This window comes from Citrus sinensis, chromosome 7 (genome assembly GCF_022201045.2).
Source record: "Citrus sinensis cultivar Valencia sweet orange chromosome 7, DVS_A1.0, whole genome shotgun sequence".
NCBI lineage: Eukaryota > Viridiplantae > Streptophyta > Magnoliopsida > Sapindales > Rutaceae > Citrus > Citrus sinensis.
In genome coordinates, this window is record NC_068562.1 from 7,995,821 (window position 1) to 8,008,883 (window position 13,063).

Consider the following 13,063-nt stretch of genomic DNA (forward strand, 5'->3'; position numbering starts at 1 on the left):
GGTTATGGAATACAAATTTGCTTGATGTGGAAAATAGATTGAACTTTGAACTAGATAAATGGTTTTCAATGTGCGTACAAGTAATGAAAATGTAGAGGAAAAAAGACTCGGTGGTACTAACATTAACCCATTCGATCATTCCAAGACTATCGTCCCTTCAGCAAGTAAGGGATCAACGCTTGTAGTGTACAATAGGTGAATTTAGAAGCAAAAAGATTAGATGGTACAAACATTAAGCCACCCGGATCATTTCAAAACTTCCGTCCCTTCTGCAAGAGAGGGACTAACGCTAACAAGATTACCGGAAAGAGGTATCACTTAATTCGCGCCAATCGCTATATATCTTCTTGATAGGCTGGGAAGGGTTCAAGGGTCGTCGATGCAGCCAGAAGTACTCATGGTGAAAGTTACATAGATGGCATCCTTTTCTTTTTCAAATTTAGTTTTTTCTCTCCAGCGGATTTCATTTCGCTTGGATCATTGTCGTCTAGCAAGTGTTGGTAGTCTTCAAGACTTGCAAATGGCGTTGCCCCGGCCTTCTTATGGGATTTCCTCTTCCGTTTTCGTCTACCCAATTTGCTGCCCTCATCACTACCATCATCCTCGGCCCCAATATTAAGTTGTACATTATCATCATCGTCGTCGCTGTGACTGAAATAGTTAGTATCAAAATCTTCTCTCTCTGCAGAATCATCAGGAGCGCCCATCTCTAAATCACTTGCATCACCAACCAAGTCATCATCATCTTCATCAGCAACTTTGTCCAAATCATCATAATCATAATCACCATCTCCTACCAATGAAAGGTCCGTGGAATCTAACATATTGTCAATCTCTTCATTGTCACTCTCATCGCCACCCTCGACCTCATAATCATCACCGTCCACATCAAACAACTCCTCTGCCGCCTCATCCTCTGCTCCTTTCTTCTTTTTCTTCTTTTTTGGTTTCTTAGTGGTGTTTACTTTGTTCATATAAAACTTGTGGAAGACGAGATCTTCTGGGGGCACATCCACTTCAGCCAGGGACAGAATCTCTTGGCCAATTAACTGGTGGTTCATATCAAGCTGCAGAAAAGGAAAGGAGTGTTTCAGAGAATAGAATGGCAGCCACCGTTTATGTGGATGAAAATGTATAATCTGAAGAGCTAAAGTAGGTACTTTGGAAACAGTAAAAAGCTAACCTTCTTAGCAGGTTCAATTTGAGAACCACCGTGCCATGTAGTTGGCTTTGGTTTTTTCTCCATGAACTTGTCTAGAAAAGCAGTAAGTGTTAAATCACTTAATGGATTTCCATTGTATACAATGTTGGCCCCAGAAAGAAGAGTTCCAGCCATGGTTGAAACAGATGGATGCACATGTGAAGCAAGTACCATCAGCTCCCACCAGCTCACATGATCTGCATTGCTGTTGATTCATTGACAAAGAAAAGTCATGAAAATGAACAGTATCTGAGTATAATCTAAAAGCTAAAACTAAGCAACCCTATAAACAGAAAGAATAATAGTAGGAGCAGTTATTTCAGCTGTTCAATCGTTTGTCTACCATACTTCTGATGGTGATGAGAATTAAATGAGATGTGCTATGGCACTTCAATTTCTCGTCATCAGATATGATCTGACATCTATTAGTGCGACAACTATTATATTTATTGCAAGCAGGTGAGACCAAAAGAAATTAATGAAACAAAAAATACCAGTAAGAAGGTTCTCTGTGTCGCGGATTGTATCCTCCAGGCAGAGAAGACTTAGAAGATGTAGGAGGTTGCGGCACATGATGAGATGGTGCTTTTGATTTCTGAAGGTCTTTTGGATTGTCTCTGATGATCAGTTCCTCTGGTTGATCGGAAACATCTTCTTCAGAATCAGAGGTAGGAATGTCTTCATCTTCTGAAGATTCACTGTCAGACTTTGCATCATCAGTTCTTTTAACTAATTTGACATCATTTTCTTCTATCTTTGATGCATCGCTTGGTTCGTTATCAGTTTCTTCTACAACATCTTCAAAATGTTCAAGATCTTCATCAACGGACTCATTCTGCAGCACCATATTCCTATGAGAAGAAGAAAGATTATTAATTAAGAACCGTTAAATTTTCATCATCCCATTGGCATGACCTAGCACAGACCATAACTAGATTAAAACAAGCCTTACCACAAAGGGGGTCTCGCTTTAAGAACTTCAGAGAGAAGGAAGAGGCATCCACAAGCATACTGAGGTGGCTGCTGGAGCACAACCTGTTCAAGTATTTAAATAGTCAAACTCCACTCGAGTGTAGAACACCAAAAAGCTGCAGTTCTATCATATGCAATTCCCTTGTGCAAGTTTTAATCGTCATCAGTGCTTCCACATTACTCCAGAGAAAATGAATAAGATATAAAGTTCATTTATACGAAAAGGAATGCAGGCCCTTACAAATTGATAGCAACTAAGCAATGCCCAAAAATAAAAAAATAAAAAAAAAGGAATGTCTGAAACCTAAACTAGCACATGTTAACCTAACTTTGTCAAGAAGGCAAGGAAGCAAACAGTGCAAAATTCAGTTGGTCAGCACCAATAACAAAATTAAAAACTGTAAAATTCTGGGAAAGCTATCTAAGCATATTCAAAGGAAAGACGGATGCAAAGAGGGAATAAAGAATATAAATAACCTGCAACAGACGCTTTGAAAAGGCAGCTACTCGCTTCAAATTTACATCATTCTTCATTGCTCTATGAAGAAGTCCAATAAACATTTCTGCCTGAAAACGAGACCATGTTAATAACCTGGGGGGGAAAAGGGGCAACTGAACCTTTGAAAACAGATGCATGCTTACTATAACTCTCTGCTAAATTAACTGTTAATAAAAATTGTGAATGAGTATTACGGAATTCAGGTTGGAAAATGTTAAGGCAATCAGTGAACATAAAGGCAATGCTACATCAAATGATTGTATCCCCTTGGGCCTGTAAGATGAGAAGTGGTAGAGGATCAGTTTCAATTGCTTCGGCCCTTTCATCGTCTCTAATTGAAGTTATCGAAGCCAAAGTGAAAACAAGAGAAATGCACATATGGAAAAGAAGTGAGCAAAACCTGGATGGTCATTAGATTTCAATGACAACCGAGGTAGGCAAGCATATTAAAGGACTTTAATCAGCCTCCAAGGACTCTCAAGTGAAGTAAAAGATATTGAAGCTAACATACTATAAATGAGTAATAATTTCAATACCACCAAAAAAAAAAAAAAAATCACAAATCAATTGTTTTAAAGGTAAAAAACATCTTGCATCCCATAGAAGCATGCATTTAATTAATTCTTAAAATTGCAATGGCATTGCATGGTGCATGATCAGGAAAAGGAAAAGGCACCAATTACATTCCATGGTCAAGCTCTCAAATGCTCTCAAACAAAAGATGTATATTAACCCCAATTTACTTGCCTTAGAAGAATTCATGGCAGCTGGAAGCAGAAGTTTGGAGTACAAGGCACGGTAAAACCGATCACTGACAATGTGATTCTTGGATGAAATTTTATCAAGAAGCATCAATGCTTGAACTCCTACATTAAAATTTTTTGAATGAACCTGCATAATATATTTATTTTGAAATCTAGTGTCATGATAACAATAATCCTAATCAGTAAACGGATCTAGCCATTACTTGAGTGAATTTTGTTGCAAGATAAAAATAATGAACTAGCAGTAAGCCCTTGAGCTTTTACCAGTTTAAAGAGCATTGGCGTTTGCACTTCAATAATGTCATCAGCTTCATTACTTGAAACATAAGGAAATGCTCGGTTAACTCCCTGACCAGATGACATCACAGTCAGAAAACCCCCAAGTAATGTTCGAAAAGCCAATAAGCTCAGCAACTCTTTTACTGTCATATATGCTGTAACCTCTGCAGTGAAAGGAATTGATATATACTGACCATCAGAAGAGCTGATAAAATCCTAGAATCCAGTTCAATGTGAGGTTCTGGTGAGATCTTTAGTTGACTCTTCTTTGAGAAAGTAGAAATATGTTTATTCCCTGTTTTGCTGTTCTTATCCATCTTATCCCCCGCACCTGCCTCAGTTATTAGTACCTGAGATCATTTTGCGAATACTTCAATTTCTAAGACAATCTAGTATAGTTAGATGGATTTTGATTTTGTAACTATGCAAACCCTCAGTAGAAAGGATCCCACATTTATGAAAGATAGAATGTTCAGATAATTTGATGAAATTAGTATAAACAGAACAGCACATGTAGAAGAAAGCGCAAAGCTTATCTGAAAAAAGAAGGCGATAGAAAAATGCATAAATACGAAGTAGCATTGAAAGTCCAAAAATACCTTAAACAATGCAAAATAGACATCTATCAAGCGTTTTGCCACCTTTGGTCCATCCCCTTTATGGCTAAGACGAATTTGGCTCAAGAAATTAACCTGCATATGTGAGCAGATCAACAATCATTGCAGGCGAAACAAAGTCAATACTAGTCGCCGGGAGGTGGGTTGAACAAGAATCTAGAAGAACAGAAACAGCCTAAAAATCAATTAATTTATAGTCCAGATGATCATAATTAGTTTAGCACATGAGAAACAAAGACTTCTGATAGACATGATGCCAATTTTAACCGTTATGCAAAAATAATATTATCCTCAACCGGATAATTTTAACATCAAATAACAAGATGTAAACATCCCATCATAAATAAACAAAATTCTAGTAAAATGTTTGAAGCCAACAGATTGGAAAAATACACTCTCGGGATATTAAGGTGGTTGGATCAACAAGCATAATCCAAATTGTACTAGACAATTTATTTGTAGTATATATGATTGAACCTACAGCATGGTACTTTGCTCGTAATCCCAAATGAGGCCGGAAGAGAAAAGAATCCACTTCATTTATTACAACAGCCTGCAAAGAAAAGATGTTCTTAATTATTATGACTATACAGTGTAAAGTCACCACTGTTTTGCAAATTGCTTGATGCCCATTTGAAATAGCAATAGACTTCTAATGAACATGATCCATCAGAAACTGAATCCAAGAGGAAGCATTTTTTTCCCCAAAAACGTGAAAATGCAACATAGATTAAGCATGTTATCAGATGTCCAGAAAATGTGGTTGGAAAGTAGATATTGTGTTATACATACAAAATTAAACAACGGTGTAACTCATGTATCTTTCTTCTGTAGAATGTGAATGTTAAAGCAGAAAGCAGGGTAAACAGTTCACTAATAGAAATCGCCTCACAACCAAAATGCATTTCTATAAATTTCCAAATTAACCTTTACCAGCCTGCAAACAACTTCTTAGCTGTCACAAATTCCTACTGCCCAAGCAAGCTGGGTCCGATATGGCATATCTAGCTAGATTCAAGGCATAACAACTCCAATGCAAACTGATCCTCCCCACTAGGAATTTAGTATCAACATCTCCAACTAACATAAAGTTTCAATTTGTCCAAGCTTATAAAAGATGGGATAAAGGAATTGGCAAAACAAACACAATTGCGTTGGCCTCGAATACTTCAACTGACAGAGAATAAGAATTCACAATCTAGGTATACCTTCATATTTGGGTGATCAGCCAAAAGGTTCGACAAGTGAAAGTCAGCATTTGATGCACCTTTATTCTGGGGATCTCCGAGCTGTCAGTAATCAGAACATAAGAATAGGCATAAAACCAGTTCCGGGAGCTCATACTAAAAGCACTGGCCTTAGTGACTAATATCTTCAGATGGAGGGAAAGATCCAATTGAAACTTACTTTATTAACTAGAGCAGAAAGCAATCTGTGCTCTTGCTCTGGCTTGCTTGTCAGGAGGGCATAAACTATCTAAAAGTGAAATCAGTACACAACGAGTTTTAGCCAAATGCTATCATATCGAAATACATATGTAGATGCATACAAATAAACACATATATACAGCTGTGCTTTATAGACTAACCTTCAAGGCCTTCGTTTTTAGTACAGGTAGCACATCTCTTGATGACTCCTCAAGTGCAAGAACAAAGCGTTCATATCTGCAAAATGGATAGAGCCCAACTTAGATTAGTACATATGATGCAGGCAACAGGCTGCAAAGAAAATCTAAGAATGGGCTCTGATTTGGCACAAAGTGGGCTGCAATCATAAAAATTCTTAAAAACCAATTGAGTGTCTTCTTAGAACTATTTTCTCTTGAAAAGCAAAAAGCACTAATTATCATCAAATTCATAAAAGATAATTCAAATGAAACTCAATAGAAACATAAACTTGTATGTCTCAACATGAAGTTCATTAATCCTCGTGACCATGAAGGCATAAACAAGAAAAATCAATCCTCTATTCCATTCAACTCCTTAGGAAAATTCAAACATAACACTTCAGTCATTCAATTCCCATTCGCTAGTAGTTCATAGAATTGATTTAAACATATAGATCATATGCAACTATGCCTAAGAACAAACCGGGCAATATGGTAAATGGAGACAGGTAAAAATAATAATCAAAAGATTAATTCCCTAAATTTTGATTTCTTTTTCAAAGGTGAAAAATATAAAAATTTGATAGCAGCATAAAAAGAAAGAAAGAGATGCTGAAAATACCTCTGCTTCAGGAATTCTTCGTAATACCAAAAAAGTAAAAGGGAATAACCATCTTTTGTCTCTGGGAGATTATCTAGTGGCCGCTGTACAAGAGTCTTCAACTTACGATCAGGTAATAAACTGGAAAAATAACAGTATAAGTCACAATTAAGCGAAGCACCGAAGCATTGAACTAGTAAAAAAGCCAAAAGCATCAGTAGTTAAACAAAGGAATCCGATATAAGAGAGAAGCAACATTTATGATTAGAATTGGTTCTGTCCAATGACTCAAATATTCACTGTTTTTACTTTTCAATCATGGGATGCTATAAAATAAAGCAATATGAAAGGGAAACGCGAGTGGCAATCAGAGAGGAACTAATCTTGAGGACATTTCACATAATAAAGCCCTCACTTATTAGGAGGCCACAAAACAATAACTTTTTTGCTGATTTCCCAAGTTCTATATTGAATTTAGAGAGAAGAGAGGGAAGGGCTGACCTTGAAACAAAAAGTTCTTTCAATGCTTCAAACCCCGTTAATGCATGCCGCTTCCCCACTTTTGATGAAACCATTCCTGCAACATACAAACAATAGAACAACCCAACTCATGGATTCGAACCTCTAACAACTTTTAAACAGGCAATAGAGATAGCAGACCAGAAGCTTCTTAAATTTTGTAACTTTTATTTACAACTGTGAATAAAATGTCGTGAAATACAAAACATACCCAAAAGAGCATCAAGCGACCTCAAATTGGCCATCGGATTATCCCCAACGATAACACTAAACGCAGACACCTTATCAGCAGCAGTCCCCGATCTCTGCGTGGCAGCCAACATCTTAATATCCCCAGTTTGCCCTCTTGATCCTTCATAATCACTCACATACTGCCACAGCAGCCTCTCTCCCAACTCTCTCTTCCTCTCCACATATTTCAAATCCACCACTCTTTTGCTATTACTCTTCTCTTCACCGCCAAGCACTTTATCCTCCAATTCTTTAGCATCAACATACCACACACCGAGATTGCCAGCTTTCACCAATGGAAGCTTCGGCATTTTCTTGTACTTATCGTGATTGGCACCACTCTCAAGGGTCAAAACTGGCGCCTTTGGCACTGGTTTTGAGTTGGAATTTTCCATTTCCTCCCTTAATTCTTGCTCAAAATGAGTTTTATCATTATCGTTATGCTTCTGGGGTTTAACAAACTTCTTATCAGGCTTTGGTTTTTGGTTCTTTTTATTGAATTTCGCGATATTTGGCTTCTGGGTATTACTGGGTTCTTGTTGAGCGCCACCTTTTTCATTGCTTTTCGATAATTTTTTCTGGGGTTTAATTGGGCCAGTTTTGCGAAAATCAGAATCGTTGAAGCCAGAGGAAGCAGCAGAAGCAGAAGACAAACCTAAAGAGGAAGCAAATGAAGCAATGTCCGATTTCAAGAGCTCTACGTCTTCTTTGTTTTTGGTTTTTGAAGGTTTTGAATCAGACATTGTTGCTTATGTCGAGGTGATGATGCTCAGACGAAGGGTTTAAACAGAGGTTTTAGGGTTCCAAAATTCCTCGTCAGAGGCTCAGAGCATCCAAAGGGCGGCGTTCCACTTCCACGTTTCTTTAGTGTCACAGGAACTGGGCTGCCCGGAGTAATCTGTGGGTGGGCTCGGTTGGCCCCTTGTTCTTAAGCCCACAATCCAACAGTAGTGAAAAAAACATTAGGCCCCCAGTCAAAATAAGACCAGATAAATTATTATGTAAAGAAGATTGAATGCTAATTTGGTAGTGTTTTAATTTTTAAAATAATTGTTAGTAGTTGTACTGTATAAATAATTAATTTTAAAGAGAATCAGTTAAGTTTTTGATTAAATTTATTGTAAAAGTGCTGTGAGTTTTAGAAATAATTGTATGTGCTTGGAAAATCTTACTACTAAACTGTTATAAGAATGCAAATAATTAAAATAGACATGATGTTAAATAAAATTTATTTACACACTTGTAAACATATATATATAATATAGTTCTATTGTGTATACAATAATTGATTACTAAAATTAATATTTTTTTTTGTTTTTTTATTGTTTTGTCATCTCAATATTATTGGTATTAATAATAGTCTCTTTAAATTTGATGATTTTTTCCAATTAAGTAAGGATAATTTTAAAATTTTAGAACATATTTGAAGATATATATGAAATTGTATTCAAGATAAAATAGATTCTCAAAATTAGATTTTGAAAAGTTATTCATTCTCTGTTTTTCAAAATCTATTGTAAGATATGATGATTTTGCCAAAGGTAATTTTTAAATTTTTTTACCAAACATCATAATTAATTTCTAACTTAAAAAGACCTCTTTTGAGCCTCTCAAAAGTAGTTCCAAACGCATCTAATCCTTCTTCTTTTCTAATAATGATAATAATAATAATAATATGGGTAAATTTCAAATTACCTCCATCGTGAATTGACTACTTTTAAAATTTTCACTTAGTTTTCAAAACCTAAAGTTACCCACATTTGTGTTCATAAGATAAGGGGAAAATGAGAGTGGGTTGATGGTTTTATTTATTTTTTTTGTCTTCTTAAAGAAAAAATGGGATAAATTGCGATTTTTAAAAATAAATGGGGAATTTGAAAATGGTCAATTCACAAAAGATAATCCAAAATTAACCTTAGTAATAATAAGGATGATTAATGCAATGAATATTATCGTAATTTGAAAATGATCAGTTCACAAAAGATAATCCAAAATTAACCTTAGTAATAATAAGGATGATAATCCAAAAGAATGATGCACTTTTTTATAAGTTCACATTTTCCCATGGTTTAAAAATATGTGTGGTATTTCAATTAAAATGAAAAAAAAAAAGATATATTAAAAGAAAAACAACTAATCAATCCATATAAACAAAGTAATAAAGCCAAACTTATTTTATGGATGATATTATTCTTCTTATAGTCTTATAAACCCCCCCCCCCCCCCAAAAAAAACAAAAAAAAGAGACCATACTGATTTTTTTTTTTAATTACTTGTGCTAAAGTTGTTAACACAATAATTCAGTCTAAAAGACTAAAGCACCAGTTATATAGGACATGGATACTTTAAACAGATGTGCAATACTTGAGAATTATAGTATCATTATTTTTTTTTTAACATGCTTTTACCACTTTGCCAATCGCTAAGATAAGTTTAAACCCCTATATTTTAGTATAACAATTTAAAAAGAGTATGGTTTGCGAAATATTTCTAAATAAGTCCCTATTTTGCTACAGTAACTACAAAAGGGTCCATTTATATATATTACAAACTATATAATAAATAAGAGTTACTATAATCCTCTTAGTAAAACTAATAATTCAGCTCTTACATTCTGACAGTTTTGAAACAAATTAATCCATCAGACAATTTGATTCTGGGGTTATAACAATCAAATTATTGCACTGTATTAAAAATTTTTGACGAAATTCAATTGCAAGACGGTGTAAAAAATTTGCAAACTGTGGAATACTTATAATTTTTAACAAAAAGAGGGATTCAAATGTTAATTAGTCCTTTAAGACTTGGGTTGGGCTGTGGGGTTGAACAAACCCACGAGCCCAAATAATGGGCTGGGTGGGTTTTGTTTACCCGCCCGTTTCCAGAAAATGGGACCAAAAGAAACTAGGGTTTTTGTTGCCCTACTTACTATATAAAATGAACCCCATTGTTGGTTTGGTTTCTTCTTATCACAGCCAGCGAGCAGAAGTCTCCGTCGGTACCACGAGTCTCAGCTTTCTCTCGCAGGTTTTGAGAAATAAAGATGGCGACCGGAACAGCAACGGCCCCGAGGCAGCTCTCTCAGAAAGAGGCTGACATTCAGATGATGTTAGCCGCCGAAGTTCATTTGGGTACTAAGAACTGTGACTTCCAAATGGAACGTTACGTGTTCAAGCGCCGAAACGATGGTTCGTTTTCTTAATAACCCCTTTTTTTTTTCATCTGGGTGGTTTTATTTTCTGTTATCTGCTGAAATTTTTGGTCGTAGTATGTATGTTTATGTATTGTGAATATTTTTTTTTGGGGGGGGGGGGGGGGGGGTTGGTATGGTTTTAGATTTGGAGTTGTATGTAATTCATTGGGTATACGGAGATTTTTGTATCAACATGAGATTTTTTTGTGTGTAATGTTTGTCTATGGTTTATGATTTCGGTTCTGTGATTTTCTGTAACTGAACTGGCAACCGCATGTTTGTTATGTATGAAAGTATGAGAATTGTTGGATGATCTATGAGGGATTGCAAGTTTCATTATGTCCTGATGAGCTGTTCATTATTCTTATGTGATCCAAACAAAGGAAGATTAGTTGTCACCTCTAGATGTTTACTTTTGATTTTGGTGTCCTAGAAATTAAGGATTGTGAAAGGAGATGATAGTATTGTTGCATTTAAATTTCTGTAATATGTATTTTTTTGAAATTTAAAACTGCAACAGTTCTGTTTTGGATTACTTTGATCTTATATCAGTCTAAATTGGTAAATTTGGTCGGTTCATGGATTGATGCTATTATAATTAACTAAGCAAATCATATGGATGGCAAGGAAATTTGCTACTAGCTCAGCGTTGTTGGAATTTATTTGATGGATTGCTGAATTCTTAATCTGTTTACCGGTTCCATGTTTTTGGTACTCAGGAATTTATATTATCAATCTTGGCAAGACTTGGGAGAAGCTACAGATGGCGGCCAGGGTTATCGTAGCCATTGAAAACCCTGGGGACATTATTGTCCAATCAGCTAGACCCTATGGACAGCGAGCTGTGTTGAAGTTTGCAAAGTACACTCACGCCCATGCCATTGCTGGCAGGCACACTCCTGGTACATTTACCAATCAAATGCAAACATCATTCAATGAGCCCCGACTTCTCATTCTAACAGATCCACGAACAGACCATCAGGTAAGCATTGTCCTATACATGTCTAGTTCTCTTTTTTTTGTATTATTTTTGCTGTTCTCTCTTTTGCCGATTGGTTATTTCTTGCATGTGTTGGTGGTGTATGTTTGTACTGATGATTGAATTATACTATAATCTTTTTGCAGCCAATTAAGGAAGCTGCTCTTGGAAACATTCCCACCATTGCCTTTTGTGACACTGACTCACCTATGCGTTATGTTGATATTGGCATTCCTGCCAATAACAAGGGCAAACACAGCATTGGGTGTCTCTTCTGGCTTTTGGCTAGAATGGTTCTCCAGATGCGCGGCACTATTCGTCCTGGCCACAAGTGGGATGTGATGGTAAATAAATGTTAAATGTCTTCGAAAGACAATTTACTTTTTAGATTTGTGAATCTTCTTGTTCTCTTTGAGATGCAATTTGAATGTTTTTAGAACATGGCTTGGTCTTCTCTATCATTAACTATTTGCCTATTTTTGCCATTTGACTTTTCTGTTTCCTTTGTGCCCAGGTCGATCTGTTCTTCTACAGGGAGCCAGAAGAAACCAAGCAGGCTGAAGAAGAAGAAACTGCTGCTATTGATTATGCTACAGCAGAGTACAGCATGAATCTTACCAGTGGTGAGCAATGGCCTTCCCAAATTGCTGATGGTGGGTGGGCGGGTGGTGAAGTTCAGAAGCCCATTCCTGTTGTTCCCTATTTCCCAGAAGGTTAGATACTGGCCCTTGCTGTTATGGAATCAGATGTTATCAAGTTCCTCCTATTCTAAATTCTTCAGTACTTAGGCGCTATTACTTTGTTAGTGTGTATGCATTAAGCTCATGAATTTTCACTTGCAGCAGCACCAGCAGCTACAGTTCCTTTGGGTGGGGATGGATGGGATGCAGTGCCGGCACCACCAATGGCAGCAGTTACGGCACCACCAATGGCAGCAGTTACAGCTCCTGATGTTTCTGCTGCCCCACAACCTACTGGCTGGGAATAATTTTATTTTGAGAGAGTTTTGTTTCAATCATTTCAAGCCTTTTCTTCTACAACTATGTTTTAGTTTGAACTTCTTTATGTTCGGCAAAGTACTATGGCTTTGTTCTTTTTTTTTTTTTATCTTTTTTTTTTTGGCACAGTTATAGTTCTAGACATTGAGAATTAGGTTTTGTTGATGATGATGATGGTACCTAATATTTTGGTATGTTAAATTTGTCCGAGTCATCTAAATTTATCTATCAATACTGACATTGCCAATCTCTTACGCTTGGAGCCTGGGACGTCAAAGAGTATCTTCCCTGAAATTTAAAGTCTGCTCATTATATAATTCTGGATTAGAATTACTAAATCCATACTCAAAAAATTTAAATTACAAATGTGACTGCAACTTGCAGGGGATTTTTATTTTTTGAGACGAATTTATCTGTTAAAGGTGTCAAATTCACGTAGTGGATTTTTAGTGAGTTTTTTTTTAATTTAAAATCACGAATATAAAAGAATATTTTTAATAATACGTAAAAACTTAAATGATAAAATTTAAGCTATAAAGATATAATAATAGCATAAAAAATCAGTAAATAATATTTAGTTTTAGATTTTATTAATGTAAATAAG

At 35.9% G+C, this 13,063-nt stretch overlaps 2 protein-coding genes across 3 annotated transcripts; one reads left to right on the forward strand and one right to left on the reverse strand.

The window, feature by feature from the left end:
- Nucleotides 1-34: 34 nt before the first annotated feature.
- LOC102626732 (protein SLOW WALKER 2) lies at nt 35-8,147 on the reverse strand. Its single transcript, XM_052444421.1, has 16 exons — nt 7,270-8,147; nt 7,041-7,116; nt 6,561-6,680; nt 5,921-5,996; nt 5,740-5,808; nt 5,541-5,621; nt 4,814-4,885; nt 4,315-4,407; nt 3,910-4,065; nt 3,701-3,784; nt 3,416-3,563; nt 2,651-2,736; nt 2,154-2,236; nt 1,696-2,052; nt 1,184-1,406; nt 35-1,067 (listed from the first exon to the last, which is right to left on the reverse strand). Exons 1-16 carry the CDS (start codon nt 8,030-8,032, stop codon nt 408-410), a joined length of 3,147 nt encoding a protein of 1,048 aa, XP_052300381.1. The 5' UTR covers nt 8,033-8,147; the 3' UTR covers nt 35-407.
- Nucleotides 8,148-10,247: 2,100 nt separating this feature from the next.
- On the forward strand, nt 10,248-12,706 carry LOC102626238 (40S ribosomal protein Sa-2). Of its 2 annotated transcripts, none has more exons than XM_006465763.3 (5): nt 10,248-10,477; nt 11,202-11,464; nt 11,608-11,805; nt 11,976-12,174; nt 12,304-12,706. In XM_006465763.3, exons 1-5 carry the CDS (start codon nt 10,333-10,335, stop codon nt 12,447-12,449), a joined length of 951 nt encoding a protein of 316 aa, XP_006465826.2. In that variant the 5' UTR covers nt 10,248-10,332; the 3' UTR covers nt 12,450-12,706. The 2 variants fall into 2 exon arrangements, with proteins under 2 accessions (XP_006465826.2, XP_006465827.2); XM_006465764.3 differs by having other exon boundaries at nt 12,307-12,706.
- The last annotated feature ends 357 nt before the right edge of the window (nt 12,707-13,063 follow it).